At 32.9% G+C, this 21874-nt stretch overlaps 1 protein-coding gene across 2 annotated transcripts in view; it reads right to left on the reverse strand.

Annotated features, from left to right (window-relative positions):
* The window catches only part of LOC135688693 (uncharacterized), a 104266-nt gene extending 83046 nt beyond the window's left edge, over window positions 1–21220 (reverse strand). Inside the window, exons 1-12 of one of the 2 annotated variants that reach the window (XM_065205610.2) lie at window positions 20663–21220; window positions 19941–20059; window positions 19509–19555; window positions 19244–19269; window positions 18126–18220; window positions 17603–17677; window positions 17267–17297; window positions 16558–16630; window positions 15942–15977; window positions 15445–15489; window positions 14733–14772; window positions 13885–13937 (exon numbers count right to left, since the gene is read on the reverse strand). In XM_065205610.2, the coding sequence (XP_065061682.2) occupies window positions 13885–13937; window positions 14733–14772; window positions 15445–15489; window positions 15942–15977; window positions 16558–16630; window positions 17267–17297; window positions 17603–17677; window positions 18126–18220; window positions 19244–19269; window positions 19509–19555; window positions 19941–20059; window positions 20663–20678 (656 nt within the window). In that variant the 5' untranslated portion in view covers window positions 20679–21220. The remainder of the gene's footprint in view (window positions 1–13884; window positions 13938–14732; window positions 14773–15444; window positions 15490–15941; window positions 15978–16557; window positions 16631–17266; window positions 17298–17602; window positions 17678–18125; window positions 18221–19243; window positions 19270–19508; window positions 19556–19940; window positions 20060–20662) is intronic. The other variant, XM_065205609.2, reaches the window with a different exon arrangement.
* Window positions 21221–21874: the final 654 nt, after the last annotated feature.

The raw sequence follows: 21874 nt of genomic DNA on the forward strand, positions 1-21874 counted from the left end.
TTGGAAATGTATGGAGTATGTTATTTGAAGTAGCAAATATGGAAAATTCGTTATAATCGTGGTATTGCAGATCCATTGGAAATGTATGGAGTTTGTTATTGGAAGGAGCAAATGTGCAAAAATCGTTATAATCGAAGTATTGCAGAGCCATTGGAAAGTTATGGAGTTTGTTATTGGAAGGAGCAAATGTGCAAAAATCGTTATAATCGAAGTATTGCAGATCCATTGGAAATTTATGGAGTTTGTTATTGGAAGGAGCAAATGTGCAAAAATCGTTATAATCGAAGTATTGCAGATCCATTGGAAATGTATGGAGTTTGTTATTGGAAGTAGCAAATGTGGAAAAAGTTGTTATAATCGAAATAATACAGATCCATTGGAAATGTATGGAGTTTGTTATTGGAAGTAGCAAATATGGAAAATTCGTTATAATCGAAATATTACAGATCCATTGGAAATGTATGGAGTATGTTATTTGAAGTAGCAAATATGGAAAATTCGTTATAATCGTGGTATTGCAGATCCATTGGAAATGTATGGAGTTTGTTATTGGAAGGAGCAAATGTGCAAAAATCGTTATAATCGAAGTATTGCAGAGCCATTGGAAAGTTATGGAGTTTGTTATTGGAAGGAGCAAATGTGCAAAAATCGTTATAATCGAAGTATTGCAGATCCATTGGAAATTTATGGAGTTTGTTATTGGAAGGAGTAAATGTGCAAAAATCGTTATATTCGAAGTATTGCAGATCCATTGGAAATGTATGGAGTTTGTTATTGGAAGTAGCAAATGTGGAAAAAGTTGTTATAATCGAAGTATTGCAGATCCTTTGGAAATGTATGGAGTTTGTTATTGGAAGTAGCAAATATGGAAAATTCGTTAGAATCGAAGAATTGCAGATCCATTGGAAATGTATGGAGTTTGTTATTGGAAGTAGCAAATATGGAAAATTCGTTATAATCGAAGTATTGCAGATCAATTGGAAATGTATGGAGTTTGTTATTGGAAGTAGCAAATGTGGAAAAAGTTGTTATAATCGAAATATTGCAGATCCATTGGAAATGTATGGAGTTTGTTATTGGAAGTAGCAAATATGGAAAATTCGTTCGAATCGAAGAATTGCAGAACCATTGGAAATGTATGGAGTTTGTTATTGGAAGTAGCAAACGTGGAAAAGTTGTTATAATCGAAATATTACAGATCCATTGGAAATGTATGGAGTTTGTTATTGGAAGTAGCAAATATGGAAAATTCGTTATAACCGAAATATTACAGATCCATTGGAAATGTATGGAGTATGTTATTTGAAGTAGCAAATATGGAAAATTCGTTATAATCGTGGTATTGCAGATCCATTGGAAATGTATGGAGTTTGTTATTGGAAGGAGCAAATGTGCAAAAATCGTTATAATCGAAGTATTGCAGAGCCATTGGAAATGTATGGAGTATGTTATTGGAAGTAGCAAAGATGGAAAATTCGTTATAATCGTAGTATTGCAGATCAATTGGAAATGTATTGAGTTTGTTATTGGAAGTAGCAAATGTGGAAAATTCGTTATAATCGAAGTATTGCAGATCAATTGGAAATGTATTGAGTTTGTTATTGGAAGTAGCAAATGTGGAAAATTCGTTATAATCGAAGTATTGGAGATCAATTGGAAATGTATGGAGTTTATTATTGGAAGTAGCAAATGTGGAAAATTCGTTATAATCGAAGTATTGCAGATCAATTGGAAATGTATTGAGTTTGTTATTGGAAGTAGCAAATGTGGAAAATTCGTTATAATCGAAGTATTGCAGATCAATTGGAAATGTATGGAGTTTATTATTGGAAGTACCAAATGTGCAAAAATCGTTATAATCGAAGTATTGCAGATCAATTGGAAATGTATGGAGTTTGTTATTGGAAGTAGCAAATTTGGAAAAAATCGTTATAATCGAAGTATTGCAGATCAATTGGATATTTATTGAGTTTGTTATTGGAAGTAGCAAATGTGGAAAATTCGTTATAATCGAAGTATTGCAGATCAATTGGAAATGTATGGAGTTTATTATTGGAAGTACCAAATGTGCAAAAATCGTTATAATCGAAGTATTGCAGATCAATTGGAAATGTATGGAGTTTGTTATTGGAAGTAGCAAATTTGGAAAAAATCGTTATAATCGAAGTATTGCAGATCAATTGGAAATTTATTGAGTTTGTTATTGGAAGTAGCAAATGTGGAAAATTCGTTATAATCGAAGTATTGCAGATCAATTGGAAATGTATGGACTTTGTTATTGGAAGTAGCAAATGTGGAAAATTCGTTATAATCGTGGTATTGCAGAACCATTGGAAATATATGGAGTTTGTTATTGGAAGTAGCAAACGTGGAAAAGTTGTTATAATCGAAGTGTTGCAGATCCATTGGAAATATATGGAGTTTGTTATTAGAAGTAGCAAATGTGGAAAAATCGTTATAATCGAAGTATTGCAGATCAATTGGAAATGTATGGAGTATGTTATTGGAAGTAGCAAAGATGGAAAATTCGTTATAATCGTATTATTGCAATGAAATCGGAAATATGTCGGTTTGATAACTATGGTTATGCACAGCAAAGAAGAAATAATTTATTGCAGTCAATTGCGTTGTACTGTATTGTCCATAAAGTATTGCAGCTATATAATGGCAATGAGGCCAGTAAGAAGCAATTAGTTGCCCCATATCATACTGGCATTTCAATGATCGTAATCAAACACCACAAAATTAGACAGGAGAGATACTCTTTAAATACACTTTGATAATCCATGGAAAAAAAGCGCTGTACAAAAGCCATATCAACAATCCTATTGTGACGCAATTCATCAATTTTACGTCACAATCAGATGATTTTCTTTAAAATTTGCTTAAACTCAAAACTCGCGACATTTGAATCAGAATCTTGGAATAAAAGGATCGCAAGATTTTGACTGCAGAAAAGTTTATATACTGACTGCAAGAACATCAATAGAAACAAAATCAGATGGGTTCCATAAATGGCAAAAGTCAATGATTGGCAAGATCTTTTACTTAATGAGAAAGTTTTCTCACATTAAATTGAAGTAAGAATCACAAGGCAAAGAAAAACTTATTTTATAACTAAATTTAATCCAGTAACGAAGATTACAAAAAATCTATGTTTTAAAAAGCACAAGAGAAGATTGAAGAAATATCAAAATTCAAATTCTCTAAAAGATGAATTAAAATGTTTGAAATATTGGCGTAATGGAGATTGTTATTGGAAGTAGCAAATATGGAAAAATCGTTAGAATCGAAGTATTGCAGATCCATTGGAAATGTATGGAGTTTGTTATTGGAAGTAGCAAATATGGAAAATTCGTTATAATCGTGGTATTGCAGATCCATTGGAAATGTATGGAGTATGTTATTGGAAGTAGCAAATGTGGAAAATTCGTTCTAATCGTGGTATTGCAGATCCATTGGAAATGTATGGAGTATGTTATTGGAAGTAGCAAATATGGAAAAATCGTTAGAATCGAAGTATTGCAGATCCATTGGAAATGTATGGAGTATGTTATTGGAAGTAGCAAATATGGAAAATTCGTTATAATCGTGGTATTGCAGATCCACTGGAAATGTATGGAGTTTGTTATTGGAAGTAGCAAATGTGGAAAATTCGTTATGATCGTGGTATTGCAGATGCATTGGAAATGTATGGAGTATGTTATTGGAAGTAGCAAATATGGAAAATTCGTTATAATCGTGGTATTGCAGATCCATTGGAAATGTATGGAGTATGTTATTGGAAGTAGCAAATATAAAAAAATTCGTTGTAATCGTGGTATTGCAGATCCATTGGAAATGTATGGAGTATGTTATTGGAAGTAGCAAAGATGGAAAATTCGTTATAATCGAAGTATTGCAGATCCATTGGAAATTTATGGAGTTTGTTATTGGAAGGAGCAAATGTGCAAAAATCGTTATAATCGAAGTATTGCAGATCCATTGCAAATGTATGGAGTTTGTTATTGGAAGTAGCAAATATGGAAAATTCGTTATAATCGAAGTATTGCAGATCAATTGGAAATGTATGGAGTTTGTTATTGGAAGTAGCAAATGTGGAAAAAGTTGTTATAATCGAAGTATTGCAGATCCATTGGAAATGTATGGAGTTTGTTATCGGAAGTAGCAAATATGGAAAATTCGTTAGAATCAAAGAATTGCAGATCCATTGGAAATGTATGGAGTTTGTTATTGAAAGTAGCAAACGTGGAAAAGTTGTTATAATCGAAATATTACAGATCCATTGGAAATGTATGGAGTATGTTATTGGAAGTAGCAAATATGGAAAATTCGTTAGAATCAAAGAATTGCAGATCCATTGGAAATGTATGGAGTTTGTTATTGAAAGTAGCAAACGTGGAAAAGTTGTTATAATCGAAATATTACAGATCCATTGGAAATGTATGGAGTATGTTATTGGAAGTAGCAAATATGGAAAATTCGTTATAATCGTGGTATTGCAGATCCATTGGAAATGTATGGAGTTTGTTATTGGAAGTAGCAAATGTGGAAAATTCGTTATAATCGTGGTATTGCAGATCCATTGGAAATGTATGGAGTATGTTATTGGAAGTAGCAAATATGGAAAATTCGTTATAATCGTGGTATTGCAGATCCATTGGAAATGTATGGAGTTTGTTATTGGAAGTAGCAAATATGGAAAATTGGTTATAATCGAAGTATTGCAGATCTATTGGAAATGTATGGAGTTTGTTATTGGAAGAAGCAAATGTGGAAAAAGTTGTTATAATCGAAGTATTGCAGATCCATTGGAAATGTATGGAGTTTGTTATTGGAAGTAGCAAATATGGAAAATTCGTTATAATCGAAATATTACAGATCCATTGGAAATGTATGGAGTATGTTATTTGAAGTAGCAAATATGGAAAATTCGTTATAATCGAAGTATTGCAGATCAATTGGAAATGTATGGAGTATGTTATTGGATGTAGCAAAGATGGAAAATTCGTTATAATCGTGGTATTGCAGATCCACTGGAAATGAATGGAGTTTGTTATTGGAAGTAGCAAATGTGGAAAATTCGTTATAATCGTGGTATTGCAGATCCATTGGAAATGTATGGAGTTTGTTATTGGAAGTAGCAAATATGGAAAATTCGTTATAATCGAAGTATTGCAGATCAATTGGAAATGTATGGAGTTTGTTATTGGAAGTAGCAAATGTGGAAAATTCGTTATAATCGTGGTATTGCAGATCCATTGGAAATGTATGGAGTATGTTATTGGAAGTAGCAAATATGGAAAATTCGTTATAATCGTGGTATTGCAGATCCATTGGAAATGTATGGAGTTTGTTATTGGAAGTAGCAAATATGGAAAATTGGTTATAATCGAAGTATTGCAGATCCATTGGAAATTTATGGAGTTTGTTATTGGAAGGAGCAAATGTGCAAAAATCGTTATAATCGAAGTATTGCAGATCCATTGCAAATGTATGGAGTTTGTTATTGGAAGTAGCAAATATGGAAAATTCGTTATAATCGAAGTATTGCAGATCAATTGGAAATGTATGGAGTTTGTTATTGGAAGTAGCAAATGTGGAAAAAGTTGTTATAATCGAAGTATTGCAGATCCATTGGAAATGTATGGAGTTTGTTATCGGAAGTAGCAAATATGGAAAATTCGTTAGAATCAAAGAATTGCAGATCCATTGGAAATGTATGGAGTTTGTTATTGAAAGTAGCAAACGTGGAAAAGTTGTTATAATCGAAATATTACAGATCCATTGGAAATGTATGGAGTATGTTATTGGAAGTAGCAAATATGGAAAATTCGTTAGAATCAAAGAATTGCAGATCCATTGGAAATGTATGGAGTTTGTTATTGAAAGTAGCAAACGTGGAAAAGTTGTTATAATCGAAATATTACAGATCCATTGGAAATGTATGGAGTATGTTATTGGAAGTAGCAAATATGGAAAATTCGTTATAATCGTGGTATTGCAGATCCATTGGAAATGTATGGAGTTTGTTATTGGAAGTAGCAAATGTGGAAAATTCGTTATAATCGTGGTATTGCAGATCCATTGGAAATGTATGGAGTATGTTATTGGAAGTAGCAAATATGGAAAATTCGTTATAATCGTGGTATTGCAGATCCATTGGAAATGTATGGAGTTTGTTATTGGAAGTAGCAAATATGGAAAATTGGTTATAATCGAAGTATTGCAGATCTATTGGAAATGTATGGAGTTTGTTATTGGAAGAAGCAAATGTGGAAAAAGTTGTTATAATCGAAGTATTGCAGATCCATTGGAAATGTATGGAGTTTGTTATTGGAAGTAGCAAATATGGAAAATTCGTTATAATCGAAATATTACAGATCCATTGGAAATGTATGGAGTATGTTATTTGAAGTAGCAAATATGGAAAATTCGTTATAATCGAAGTATTGCAGATCAATTGGAAATGTATGGAGTATGTTATTGGATGTAGCAAAGATGGAAAATTCGTTATAATCGTGGTATTGCAGATCCACTGGAAATGAATGGAGTTTGTTATTGGAAGTAGCAAATGTGGAAAATTCGTTATAATCGTGGTATTGCAGATCCATTGGAAATGTATGGAGTTTGTTATTGGAAGTAGCAAATATGGAAAATTCGTTATAATCGAAGTATTGCAGATCAATTGGAAATGTATGGAGTATGTTATTGGAAGTAGCAAATATGGAAAATTCGTTATAATCGTGGTATTGCAGATCCACTGGAAATGAATGGAGTTTGTTATTGGAAGTAGCAAATGTGGAAAATTCGTTATAATCGTGGTATTGCAGATCCATTGGAAATGTATGGAGTTTGTTATTGGAAGTAGCAAATATGGAAAATTCGTTATAATCGAAGTATTGCAGATCAATTGGAAATGTATGGAGTATGTTATTGGAAGTAGCAAATATGGAAAATTCGTTATAATCATGGTATTGCAGATCCACTGGAAATGAATGGAGTTTGTTATTGGAAGTAGCAAATGTGGAAAATTCGTTATAATCGTGGTATTGCAGATCCATTGGAAATGTATGGAGTTTGTTATTGGAAGTAGCAAATATGGAAAATTCGTTATAATCGAAGTATTGCAGATCAATTGGAAATGTATGGAGTATGTTATTGGAAGTAGCAAATATGGAAAATTCGTTATAATCGAAGTATTGCAGATCAATTGGAAATGTATGGAGTATGTTATTGGAAGTAGCAAATATGGAAAATTCGTTATAATCGAAGTATTGCAGATCAATTGGAAATGTATGGAGTATGTTATTGGAAGTAGCAAATATGGAAAATTCGTTATAATCGTGGTATTGCAGATCCACTGGAAATGAATGGAGTTTGTTATTGGAAGTAGCAAATGTGGAAAATTCGTTATAATCGTGGTATTGCAGATCCATTGGAAATGTATGGAGTTTGTTATTGGAAGTAGCAAATATGGAAAATTCGTTATAATCGAAGTATTGCAGATCAATTGGAAATGTATAGAGTATGTTATTGGAAGTAGCAAATATGGAAAATTCGTTATAATCGTGGTATTGCAGATCCATTGGAAATGTATGGAGTTTGTTATTGGAAGTAGCAAATGTGGAAAATTCTTTATAATCGTGGTATTGCAGATCCATTGGAAATGTATGGAGTATGTTATTGGAAGTAGCAAATATGGAAAATTCGTTAGAATCGAAGTATTGCAGATCAATTGGAAATGTATGGAGTATGTTATTGGAAGTAGCAAATATGGAAAATTCGTTATAATCGTGGTATTGCAGATCCATTGGAAATGTATGGAGTTTGTTATTGGAAGTAGCAAATGTGGAAAATTCGTTATAATCGTGGTATTGCAGATCCATTGGAAATGTATGGAGTATGTTATTGGAAGTAGCAAATATGGAAAATTCGTTATAATCGTGGTATTGCAGATCCATTGGAAATGTATGGAGTTTGTTATTTGAAGTAGCAATTTTGGAAAATTCGTTATAACCGTGGTATTGCAGATCCATTGGAAATGTATGGAGTATGTTATTGGAAGTAGCAAATGTGGAAAATTCGTTCTAATCGTGGTATTGCAGATCCATTGGAAATGTATGGAGTATGTTATTGGAAGTAGCAAATATGGAAAAATCGTTATAATCGTGGTATTGCAGATCCATTGGAAATGTATGGAGTTTGTTATTGGAAGTAGCAAATGTGGAAAATTCGTTATAATCGTGGTGTTGCAGATCCATTGGAAATGTATGGAGTATGTTATTGGAAGTAGCAAATATGGAAAATTCGTTATAATCGTGGTATTGCAGATCCATTGGAAATGTATGGAGTATGTTATTGGAAGTAGCAAATATTAAAAAATTCGTTATAATCGTGGTATTGCAGGTCCATTGGAAATGTATGGAGTATGTTATTGGAAGTAGCAAAGATGGAAAATTCGTTATAATCGTAGTATTGCAGATCCATTGGAAATGTATGGAGTTTGTTATTGGAAGTAGCAAATATGGAAAACTCGTTATAATCGAAGTATTGCAGATCAATTGAAAATGTATGGAGTTTGTTATTGGAAGAAGCAAATGTGGAAAAAGTTGTTATAATCGAAGTATTGCAGATCCATTGGAAATGTATGGAGTTTGTTATTGGAAGTAGCAAATATGGAAAATTCGTTAGAATCGAAGAATTGCAGATCCATTGGAAATGTATGGAGTTTGTTATTGGAAGTAGCAAACGTGGAAAAGTTGTTATAATCGAAATATTACAGATCCATTGGAAATGTATGGAGTTTGTTATTGGAACTAGCAAATATGGAAAATTCGTTATAATCGAAATATTACAGATCCATTGGAAATGTATGGAGTATGTTATTTGAAGTAGCAAATATGGAAAATTCGTTATAATCGTGGTATTGCATATCCATTGGAAATGTATGGAGTTTGTTATTGGAAGGAGCAAATGTGCAAAAATCGTTATAATCGAAGTATTGCAGAGCCATTGGAAAGTTATGGAGTTTGTTATTGGAAGTAGCAAATATGGAAAATTCGTTATAATCGAAATATTACAGATCCATTGGAAATGTATGGAGTATGTTATTTGAAGTAGCAAATATGGAAAATTCGTTATAATCGTGGTATTGCAGATCCATTGGAAATGTATGGAGTTTGTTATTGGAAGGAGCAAATGTGCAAAAATCGTTATAATCGAAGTATTGCAGAGCCATTGGAAAGTTATGGAGTTTGTTATTGGAAGGAGCAAATATGGAAAATTCGTTAGAATCGAAGAATTGCAGATCCATTGGAAATGTATGGAGTTTGTTATTGGAAGTAGCAAATGTGGAAAAAGTTGTTATAATCGAAGTATTGCAGATCCTTTGGAAATGTATGGAGTTTGTTATTGGAAGTAGCAAATATGGAAAATTCGTTAGAATCGAAGAATTGCAGATCCATTGGAAATGTATGGAGTTTGTTATTGGAAGTAGCAAATATGGAAAATTCGTTAGAATCGAAGTATTGCAGATCAATTGGAAATGTATGGAGTTTGTTATTGGAAGTAGCAAATGTGGAAAAAGTTGTTATAATCGAAGTATTGCAGATCCATTGGAAATGTATGGAGTTTGTTATTGGAAGTAGCAAATATGGAAAATTCGTTAGAATCGAAGAATTGCAGATCCATTGGAAATGTATGGAGTTTGTTATTGGAAGTAGCAAACGTGGAAAAGTTGTTATAATCGAAATATTACAGATCCATTGGAAATGTATGGAGTTTGTTATTGGAAGTAGCAAATATGGAAAATTCGTTATAACCGAAATATTACAGATCCATTGGAAATGTATGGAGTATGTTATTTGAAGTAGCAAATATGGAAAATTCGTTATAATCGTGGTATTGCAGATCCATTGGAAATGTAGGGAGTTTGTTATTGGAAGGAGCAAATGTGCAAAAATCGTTATAATCGAAGTATTGCAGAGCCATTGGAAATGTATGGAGTATGTTATTGGAAGTAGCAAAGATGGAAAATTCGTTATAATCGTAGTATTGCAGATCAATTGGAAATGTATGGAGTTTGTTATTGGAAGTAGCAAATATGGAAAATTCGTTATAATCGAAGTATTGCAGATCAATTGGAAATGTATGGAGTTTGTTATTGGAAGAAGCAAATGTGGAAAAAGTTGTTATAATCGAAGTATTGCAGATCCATTGGAAATGTATGGAGTTTGTTATTGGAAGTAGCAAATATGGAAAATTCGTTAGAATCGAAGAATTGCAGATCCATTGGAAATGTATGGAGTTTGTTATTGGAAGTAGCAAACGTGGAAAAGTTGTTATAATCGAAATATTACAGATCCATTGGAAATGTATGGAGTTTGTTATTGGAAGTAGCAAATATGGAAAATTCGTTATAATCGAAATATTACAGATCCATTGGAAATGTATGGAGTATGTTATTTGAAGTAGCAAATATGGAAAATTCGTTATAATCGTGGTATTGCAGATCCATTGGAAATGTATGGAGTTTGTTATTGGAAGGAGCAAATGTGCAAAAATCGTTATAATCGAAGTATTGCAGAGCCATTGGAAAGTTATGGAGTTTGTTATTGGAAGGAGCAAATGTGCAAAAATCGTTATAATCGAAGTATTGCAGATCCATTGGAAATGTATGGAGTTTGTTATTGGAAGGAGCAAATGTGCAAAAATCGTTATAATCGAAGTATTGCAGATCCATTGGAAATGTATGGAGTTTGTTATTGGAAGTAGAAAATATGGAAAATTCGTTATAATCGAAGTATTGCAGATCAATGGGGAATGTATGGAGTTTGTTATTGGAAGTAGCAAATGTGGAAAAAGTTGTTATAATCGAAGTATTGCAGATCCATTGGAAATGTATGGAGTTTGTTATTGGAAGTAGCAAATATGAAAAATTCGTTAGAATCGAAGAATTGCAGATCCATTGAAAATGTATGGAGTTTGTTATTGGAAGTAGCAAACGTGGAAAAGTTGTTATAATCGAAATATTACGGATCCATTGGAAATGTATGGAGTTTGTTATTGGAAGTAGCAAATATGGAAAATTCGTTATAACCGAAATATTACAGATCCATTGGAAATGTATGGAGTATGTTATTTGAAGTAGCAAATGTGCAAAAATCGTTATAATCAAAGTATTGCAGAGCCATTGGAAAGTTATGGAGTTTGTTATTGGAAGGAGCAAATTTGCAAAAATCGTTATAATCGAAGTATTGCAGATCCATTGGAAATTTATGGAGTTTGTTATTGGAAGGAGCAAATGTGCAAAAATTGTTATAATCGAAGTATTGCAGATCCATTGGAAATGTATGGAGTTTGTTATTGGAAGTAGCACATGTGCAAAAATCGTTACCATCGTAGTATTGCAGATCCATTGGAAATGTATGGAGTTTGTTATTGGAAGTAGCAAATGTGGAAAAATCGTTACCATCGTAGTATTGCAGATCCATTGGAAATTTATGGAGTTTGTTATTGGAAGGAGCAAATGTGCAAAAATTGTTATAATCGAAGTATTGCAGATCCATTGGAAATGTATGGAGTATGTTATTTGAAGTAGCAAATGTGCAAAAATCGTTATAAGCAAAGTATTGCAGAGCCATTGGAAAGTTATGGAGTTTGTTATTGGAAGGAGCAAATTTGCAAAAATCGTTATAATCGAAGTATTGCAGATCCATTGGAAATTTATGGAGTTTGTTATTGGAAGGAGCAAATATGGAAAATTCGTTATAATCGTGGTATTGCAGATCCATTGGAAATGTATGGAGTTTGTTATTGGAAGGAGCAAATGTGCAAAAATCGTTATAATCGAAGTATTGCAGAGCCATTGGAAAGTTATGGAGTTTGTTATTGGAAGGAGCAAATGTGCAAAAATCGTTATAATCGAAGTATTGCAGATCCATTGGAAATTTATGGAGTTTGTTATTGGAAGGAGCAAATGTGCAAAAATTGTTATATTCGAAGTATTGCAGATCCATTGGAAATGTATGGAGTTTGTTATTGGAAGTAGCACATGTGCAAAAATCGTTACCATCGTAGTATTGCAGATCCATTGGAAATGTATGGAGTTTGTTATTGGAAGTAGCAAATGTGGAAAAATCGTTACCATCGTAGTATTGCAGATCCATTGGAAATGTATGGAGTTTGCTATTGGAAGTAGCAAATGTGCAAAAATCGTTATAATCGAAGTATTGCAGATCCATTGGAAATTTATGGAGTTTGTTATTGCAAGTAGCAAATGTGCAAAAATCGTTATAATCGAAGTATTGCAGATCCATTGGAAATGTATTGAGTTTGTTATTGGAAGTAGCATATGTGGAAAAATCGTTATAATCGAAGTATTGCAGATCCATTGGAAATGTATGGAGTTTGTTATTGGAAGTAGCATATGTGGAAAAATCGTTATAATCGAAGTATTGCAGAACCATTGGAAATGTATTGAGTTTGTTATTGGAAGGAGCAAATGTGGATTAAATCGTTATAATGGTAGTATTGCAGATCCATTGGAAATGTATGGAGTTTGTTATTGGAAGTAGCAAATGTGGAAAATTGGTTATTATCGAAGTATTGCAGATCCATTGGAAATGTATGGAGTTTGTTATTGGAAGTAGTAAATGTGGAAAATTCGTTATAATCAAAGTATTGCAGATCCATTGGAAATGTATGGAGTTTGTTATCATAATTAGCAAATATGGAAAAATTGTTAGAATCGAAGTATTGCAGATCCATTGGAAATATATGGAGTTTGTTATTGGAAGTAGCAAACGTGGAAAAAATCGTTATCAAAGACCACAAAACTAGACAGGAGAGATAGTCTTTAAATACACTTTGATATTCCACAGCTAAAAAAGCGCTGTACAAAAGCCATATCCACAATCCTATTGTGACGCAATTCATCAATTTTACGTCACAATCAGATGATTTTCTATAAAACTTGCTTAAACTCAAAACTCGCGACATTTGAATCAGAATCTTGGAATGAAAGGATCGCAAAATTTTGACTGCAGAAAAGTTCATATACTGAATGAAAGAAGATCAATAGAAACAAAATCAGATAGGTTGCATAAATGACAAAAGTCAATCATTGGTAAGATGTTTTACTTAATGAGAAAGTTTTCACGCTTTAAATTAAAGTAAGAATTATAAGGCAAAGAAAAACTTATTTCATAATTTTATTTGATGGGTTCTACTAATATCAAAAGACAATGATGGGTAAGATGTTTATGGTGCAGATTTTATAAATTAATAATGATAAATCATAAAAGAGAGAAAATATTTTTAAGGTGAAGGTAACTTCAATTTTTTGATGTTTGTATGGAATGAAAATAAGGGGGGAAGTTGTCGAAAAAAGAGAGAGAGGAAGGTGAAAAATAGCAGAAAATAATAAGATAAAAAAATCATTAACAATAAATTTTTTCAAGAGCTTTTCTGCTCAAGATTCATTGATCATATTTAATTTTCTTTAGTGTTGGTAATTGAGAAATTCGAAATGCAGCTCAAAAGGAAATCTTGTTTTTTGTGAATTTCACTGGTTCTTTTCTGAAAGGTGTAGAACATTGGTATTTTGTCCGGCAAAATCCGTGAAAAGGCCATGCTGCGGTAGACTCATCTCAGAATTGAAAATACAGCTGGCAAGATCGAAATGTATGGTTTGAAAAAACCAAATTTATTTCCAATGTTTCTAAACCATGTTTCTAGGTCAAGTTGAATCTCACCTACCTGTGTGTACAGCCCTGTATAACACATCGAAAACTCTTTAACATCTTGGCAAACAGTAACATTTTCTGATCGTTAATTAATTGCTAGGCCATGAACACAAAAAGCATCAAAATTTTGACTCACTTAACATTTCCAGCGCTGTGTTGACGACGACCCGATTTTGCTTTTTCCCTGGCCTGAAATAAGCGAAATGGAACAACAAATTACTCGATTTGTGATATAAACAAGAAGCAATAGAATTAAATTTGTCGAGTACATTGCTTCGATATACACAAATGGCAATAAATGCGTGAAAAACTTTAGCTCTATAGATTGATTATTCGTCCTCCACTGTCAAATTTGTGTTATGAAAAATTTAAAAAGTCAATTAGATGCAGTCAAATTCAACCCTGTAACTATACTTGTCCCAAAACCACGTGACTGTATCATTTTAATTGCATCGCAAATTGATTGGACCAGCTTTTGTGCCATAAAAACAAAATTGGGGTGAAATATAACATTCAAGACAGTAAACTTGATATCCTATGGGTATAATGTACTTTTCAGTAAAAGTTGTTCTCTGGCTTTAGAAACACGGAAAGTTCAATTTTCAACTAACGGATACAATCAACAGCCGAAAATTGCTAATTCTGCAAAAACGTTCATTGAAGATAGAGTAATACACATACTTTTTGCAGGGAAAGTTGTTTCGAATAAATTCGCAATACTTGTTCTTATCGATAATCTTAACTATTTAGATAGATCGTCCCCTAAGACATGCCTCTATACAGTAATATTTTTTGGTTCTTTTCATCTGTGTTTTTAGTCTGTTTTGTAGAAATATCCTAATGTCAATGCTGGTACTCTTAGTACTGTTAGTACAATAGGTTTTATGTTTTAGGGTTTATAGTGACAACGTTATACTGACTGTGCTGTATTGCACTTGAAAATAAAATCTGAACTCTATAAGCAATCACTCCATAAATCCTTACCCATTGGAACAGTTCTTCGTCGTTAATATTAGGCGGGGGTCTGCAGCAAAGAGAAAAAATAAAAATAACATACTTATAAAAGTTGATAAAAATAAATTATATCTACGTATATCATGAAATAAAATAACATATTTAAGACATAACAGGAGTTGATAAGAATGGTGAGCGCAAGAAAAAGATGAAAATACATACTCGTCAAGGGGCACTTATGAGACATCATATTTGGGGGAGAATACTCTTGTCGAGTGCATCATGCATCAGAATTTATAACTAAAGACACCGTAATATGTCCCTAAGGTCATCAACCACTAAAACGTGCCCTTAACCAATTTTTTCTATTGCACATTTTCTTATTACAACACCTAGTTGATCACTGTTTATCTTTGAAAGATAAATATCTTTATGGATCGCATCTGACACTGTATAGTGTATACTGCTTGAGATTACATCAGAAAGATTGTGTCCATGCAATTTTCTATATTTGATAACCTTTCCATTCTAAGCTGAAAACAGCCTAGCTCAATAACAGGACATAATCACTTTATCTACTGAAATTAATAGATAGAAAATGCAGCATTTTGATGATCAAGTTTTAACTTTTTGGAATCGTTCTTCGTCAACAAGAAAATGGTGTCTTAAACAGCCTAATTGTTTGCCCTAAAATTGCGCAAACCTGATCAGGCGTTGTAATTTGAGTTGTAACACGTCATACCTTGAACTGTAAGTTTCATTTTCCGAATCGTCGAATCGCACCCTCCTGTAGTAGAAAATCAAATAGTTGCAAAGTTTTAAAAATTACATCTTTAAGCCTCTTGCTACAAAAATATTTACTTTGTCACTTGTTTCAGTGATATTTTCATTATTTAAACGCTTCAGTGATATATTTAAAGTTAAAGGGCTGATATTTTTTAGACCATGAAACGTCCAAAAGATGTTTAAAAAAGGAGTACCTAAAATTTTGAATAGTTGAGCATCAGAAAATACTAATGACTGTTATTGTTGTCAAACGTTTGCCAAGAGTTAAGAAAAATATTGACTCTTAATAACCCTGGCATTTTTATTTTAATTTGAAAGATTTTAAAATATCTGGATGAAAGACAACCTCGTTTGGCAATAATCAAGCAACTAAAAAGACATAGCAAATACGCAAGCAATGAAAGGTGTATTAAAAGAATTGCCGTATACAAATTACAACGGGTTAAAACTTGCCTGTCATTTGTCACTTCTGGATCGTCATAATTCTCTCTAAAAACAAAAGCAATAGTTGAAGCGATAACAAGTAATAACTAACATACAAATAATATTTACTAATCCCCAGGGTAGTTCAGTGATGCATATAGAAATGTGTTGACTGTATGCTCATAAGGTTGACTTATTCCATGCGTATTTCATCAACTCTACATAAGCATAAGTTCTAAATCTTTGACTGGCTCAAAAACTTACATTTTCCAGATCGTATTAACCAATCATAGTTCAAGAATCGGATAAAACGTGCATTGCAGCTAGATCTAGGCCCTGTTTATACCAACACACAAAACAATGAACGTATAGAATAGGCTTTCGAAATCTAGTAGGATGACACGTTTGTTGTCAAATTCTAGAGTTCTGATTGGTCAATATGATATTGAGAATTAAAATCTCTAAGCTAATCAAAGATTTGTTCTGATTGTCGCTCAAAACAAGAGTAGCCCTGGTTGTCGTTCAAAAGCAAGTGCAACATTTTGAAAATGTGACTTCATGTGTACTTTACTTTACACAATAAGGCAACAAAATGCTTCTGCAGTGCGATAAATTGCAGTTGATAAAATAAAGAAACTTCGCATACCTGTATGCCCTTTCTTCGGCACGCTTTTTTCTCAGAAGAGCAGCATACGCATCCACAATATCAGGAGTGGTGACTAAGAGGGAAGCAGTAATTTAGAATAGATGTGACATAAGGAGAATCTTTCACCAAAATGTTGTTGAGAGTAAAAAAAGTACAAAAGTCACTCTTGTATGTCACACATACAAATGAAAAGTGCCTATTGTTATGACCTGTAGTAACAACCATGAGGTCATATGGAGATGTCAGAAAGGGAGATGTCATATCCTATTATTCTAAGTATCATTATTTACTAGACCCAGTTCCCCACATCTGTATTTTGTGAGGGATTAAAAGATGGCCTACATACACGTGAATTACTAGTTGTTACTACAGGTCATAACACCTATTAGAGTGGAAGTGTATGCCATGGGAAACCATCATGACAAGGGAGGGGGGTCTGCACATGTCAATCCATTAATAGAATATAGGAGGGGCGATCGTGTAATTTGCGGATTTTAAAATAGGCGATAGGTAGCACTGAAGTCAAACGAGCCAACAAAAGGTTTTCTAATAAAAAACAAGAGTGCTTTCAGACAGACCCTGATAATTTTTCTTTTAATGAACAAGGACGGCAAGACAATATTGATGCTAAACACGCTTAAATTGAATATTGCACAAAGTATGAATCGGTTGTCTCAAATAGTAGAACACAAAGCAAAAAAATACAGACCTTCACTCCGCCTGGAAGTTTCATCTCTTGCCTACAAAATTGAGTAAGCATAACTAAAAAATTTTTATGAAAACAGAAGCAATCAAAAAACCCAATCAGAATATCAACTGTTACTGAAGATATAGAGTACAAAAGTACCAACTTGTTAAATACTAAAGACAACAGTGTCAGTCTGTATTCTAATGGGTCTATGTAATAGATCTGGTAATATCTAACCCATTCATCTAATTATTATAATCTGACCATTTATCTTCAAGTAATTTTCAAGAGTGCCAGATTTCTTAACACAGAATAATTATAAATTGATATAATCATAAAAATGGCAACAAAACCTACCTTTCTGTTGCCTGCTCTAGGACTGGCACCTTCCAAAAGAGATGGATCTATTTTCCCAGTCCTCCGTAACTCTTTCTGTAAAGATTTTAAAAATTTCATGTATATATGTAGCAGGAATATCATATATAGAAGCATGGATTATCAATGAAAACTTCTTTAACAGACAATGAAATTTTTCTATCAAAGTATAGTCGAACAAAAGTCCATCTACACAATAGACAAATAGCTTAAAGCTTTGATATATTGGAAGCTTGTCAATCAAAATTATATAGACTGGATGTTCATGAGGTATTCAAACCTTTTTTCTTTAGATTGTCTAGCAAAATAAAAAATTGGTAATAATGACACAAGAGTTTATCTATTTGCAGAAATCTATCGAAAAGACTGAGCACAAAATACTATGATTTCAAATCAATACTATGATTTCAAATCAATACTATGATTTCAAATCAATACTATGATTTCAAATCAAAAAATATGATTTCAAAATGTAATTAGCATGGACAAAAGAAATATGTATCACCTCAGCAGCATATTTCTTGTAATCCCTGACTCTCTCATCTCTCATGGCCTTTTTTCTAAGTTCATATTGTCCAAGCGGTAAACCAGATTGATAGTCTAAAATCAATTTGTATATCAGTTTATGTAAAAACATAACATTGGAGTATTTTTAGATGCACACAAGGTAGATATTCCTAGTGAGCTTATAAAATTTTTACAAGCAGTGTCTTATTGTTGTTAGTAACTTTATGTGCACAATTTCAAATATCTGCATATCATTGGGCCTGATGACTCTATCTAGCCTTCAAAGAAGGCTGCAAGACTGCCAAGAAAAAAGAACATTGCTTTAATGTTCTCTTTCATTTGACAATTTATTGCGATTCACATATCTGGAGCTCTTGAATATGCAACTATCAGTATCAGTTTTTAGCTAAAGTAACTTTAGCTGAATTTTGTTGATTATGCCTTAACAACTAAGCAACCTATCTTTTTGGCAGAGGTGGAAATTCAGTTTTTCAGGTAAAGGCAGCAATGTTTTTCATTCTGCTCCAAAACCAAGCAAATTTGCCAACTAATGACAAAATTTACCCACAAAAGCAATAAAACTATGTTTAAACTGCTAAATCAGCAAAAGCTAAAAGGGGATCTGCCCTGCCCTCCTACAACCCCACAATTTCTGTCCCTGTTTTTAGCATAACGTCATCATTATTGTGAGAAACATATGCTAGTTAGGAAACATTTCACCTCCTTTATCTCCAGTCCAATAGTACTACAAACAATGCACTATCATGATCAGATGTCTTATGCTTTAAAATATAGTACAAAAGATATATAACAGGCAAGTGGAACCACATCTAACATAATAAATCCTACAACTGGTTGCAGTTCAGTATTCCCAATAATTTTGGGAACTAAGGAGATAATGATTACATTTGACATGTTTTTACCCTAATGTGTCCTATTTCATGTGTTATGCTAAATTTTAGCATTTCTTGGAAAAAAGAAAGAAACTGAAAATAAAAAAAACTTGAAACTAAACATGACACAATTTTCTCTGAAATACAGCACACTTAGATAAAATAATTCTAATCATAAATTTGAATCTGTTATCTGTATGCAAATTGTGAAGCAGTTACATACCAGCTTCTGCATCTGCAGACTTGTTGCTAGAAAATAAAAAGGCTGAACAGAAAAATGGATTTTTTAGCTTACACTCTATGGAAACATTACTGTTCTTTAAACTAAATAATTGAATAATTGAAGTTCTTTAAACTAAACATGCTCAATATTATATTTCAGCTTGTGTTCTGTCTGAAAACAGAGATTGATTTATCCTCCATGATACATATCCTTAAAAAACAGCTTGAAATAAATTATTTTATGTTAATAAATGGATAAAAAGTACCTGAACTTGTGACCTTGTTGTGATGCATTGTCTGAAATTCTACTAGGCTGTAAAAAATAATCAATAATTCTGATACAGCAATGAACATCATAGACATAAAGCTGTTAGATTGTTCAATAAACAGTTATGAGCAGTGAAATTGTTAAAGCGTCATTTAATTAAATCAAATCAATGTGCAAGAAAGACTTGCATTAAATCACTTGGATCCCTTCAATTGTCTCCATTGAAAAACCTGAATTGATTTCATGCTCTGTCACTTGTGGTACGTTCAATGCTACTTGCAAGGAACTCTAAGTGACCACAGGTTTAAAATGGATGTGATATGTGTGTCATCTATAAGAAATCTATTTAGGAGACCCATTGAAGGGTCACTTGCTTTCAGCAAGCAGGGTGAAAATTACAAATTGGACAGTAAGAAATGCTTATTGTAACCTGGTTGTCTCTTGGACTTAGTGCATCTTGAGCTTTCATCAACTCTCTTTTATCACTGTCCACTTTTCTTTTCTGTGACTCTATGAACATCTGCAGCTCATCTTTAACATCACCTAGACCTTTTAGAGAGATTATATATAAAACAAAAAGTTAAACTAAATGAAGCAAGAAGCTTTTGCTAGAATAATTGTTATTGCTGCACACTGAATGAAGGAATCAATCACCCTAGATTCTTGCCTTGTTAGATCATCATGCTAGAACACATTTTGAAAATCAACACCAATATGCAATGAAAATCATATAGGACTGAAACAGAGTTCTATTTACACAATTCTCAAAATGTTGTATGCTTTCATGGTATATGCTATCAGAAGTTGAGTGTATCAGTTTTCTACATTTTTTCAGAAGCTTGCAACTAGAACAGTAATTAAATTTAATAATATTCCATTGGTTAATGTTCACTGATTCGTTTATCCATTTATCCTTTCTGTTACTGAAATCATGTTGCATTGCGATAGGCCTCTGTGTTATGAATAGAAATACCATATTCGTGAATATGATATAGGCACCAATGAAGTCCTAAGGTGAAAATGAACTCCTTCTGTCTACATAATAGCGCGGTTTTTTGGAATATTGGTAGACCCCGATCATCGTTTCATTTAACAGTTTTGGAATCTATCTACATAAGCATGAAAACACAGAATAGGATATAGTAAACAAACCTCTTTCTAGGCCCATCTTTCCAAATTTTTGTACTGCAGGCTATTCCGAGAGGCGATAGCAAAGTAGGGACGCCTCTAATATCTATTTTCCTCTGTACTAGCAAGAATGAGCGATCGTATTTGTTTAATTCCAGTTGTCAACGCGAAGATATGCTTAAGGTGGCCTAATCTCGTGCATGCATCTTTTAAATTTGCAAACAGGAAAGTCCACCACTGAAGCAACTAATAAGCGATATTAATAAACTGTATCAAGGGTTTCCTTCAATATGAAAAATCAGCTTCTATAATGAAATGATTTATAACTTTTCTCCAAATGAACATTTCTTCGCCACAATTGGTATCCGCGCCATAGAGACGTATAAACAACAACTAGGACCCAGGCCAGTTTATGGAAATGTTGTTGCTGTAGCTGTAGACTAAAAAGTTTTAATTGTATCAACATGGCATAACATAAATATTTAAACGTACTTCCCATTTAAGTAATGTATAGTCTCATTATAACATGGGGATCAACTGCAAGAATTGATTAGATAGCTGGTAAAATCACGAGCAATAAAAGATGTATTAGAAAAATGAGCAATAACAGATGTATCAAAAAGGCGATGTCTTTAAAATTCTAATGTGGGAAATGGAGCTGACTGTTTGCATTAACTTTGAATTTTAGATGTTTAGAATTTCGTTGCTTCTTTTAATCTTGGGGCGAAAGTTAGAAGCGTAGGCAGGCTGTGAAATTTCGCTGCCCGCAGAAGACCTTTTCTCCGCCAAATTTCCCTTTCGGGCTGACTATCTCAGTAATTACGGAGATAACACTACTCCCCACCATTATATTCTTATAAACACTGATAACAATTTAATGGATGAAAAATGTTGTCAAGCAGCCTGGTCACCCAATTCCATTTGTGCACAGATTGAAAATTCACCTTGCTTGGCACTCATTTGGACTACAGAGGTTCGACTATTGCGTGTCTTTTGAAGCTCTTTCTAAGAGCAAGAAAACACAGAAATCAATAATGTCAGCAAACAATATGACAAAACTTTTCACACAAAAGTATTTATGTTCGAGAAAGATCGATTTTCATTTCAGGCCTGGGGCTTGCGTTGCATTGATTTTTATAAGTACTTCTAAATCGAACATTCTGACAATACACGAGAGAAGTCTCTTTTGCTTATATTTATTTTACTGTATGCAAAACATAGTCAAGTGAATGCGTG

This window comes from Rhopilema esculentum, chromosome 9 (genome assembly GCF_057945365.1).
Source record: "Rhopilema esculentum isolate cy_ngs chromosome 9, ASM5794536v1, whole genome shotgun sequence".
NCBI lineage: Eukaryota > Metazoa > Cnidaria > Scyphozoa > Rhizostomeae > Rhizostomatidae > Rhopilema > Rhopilema esculentum.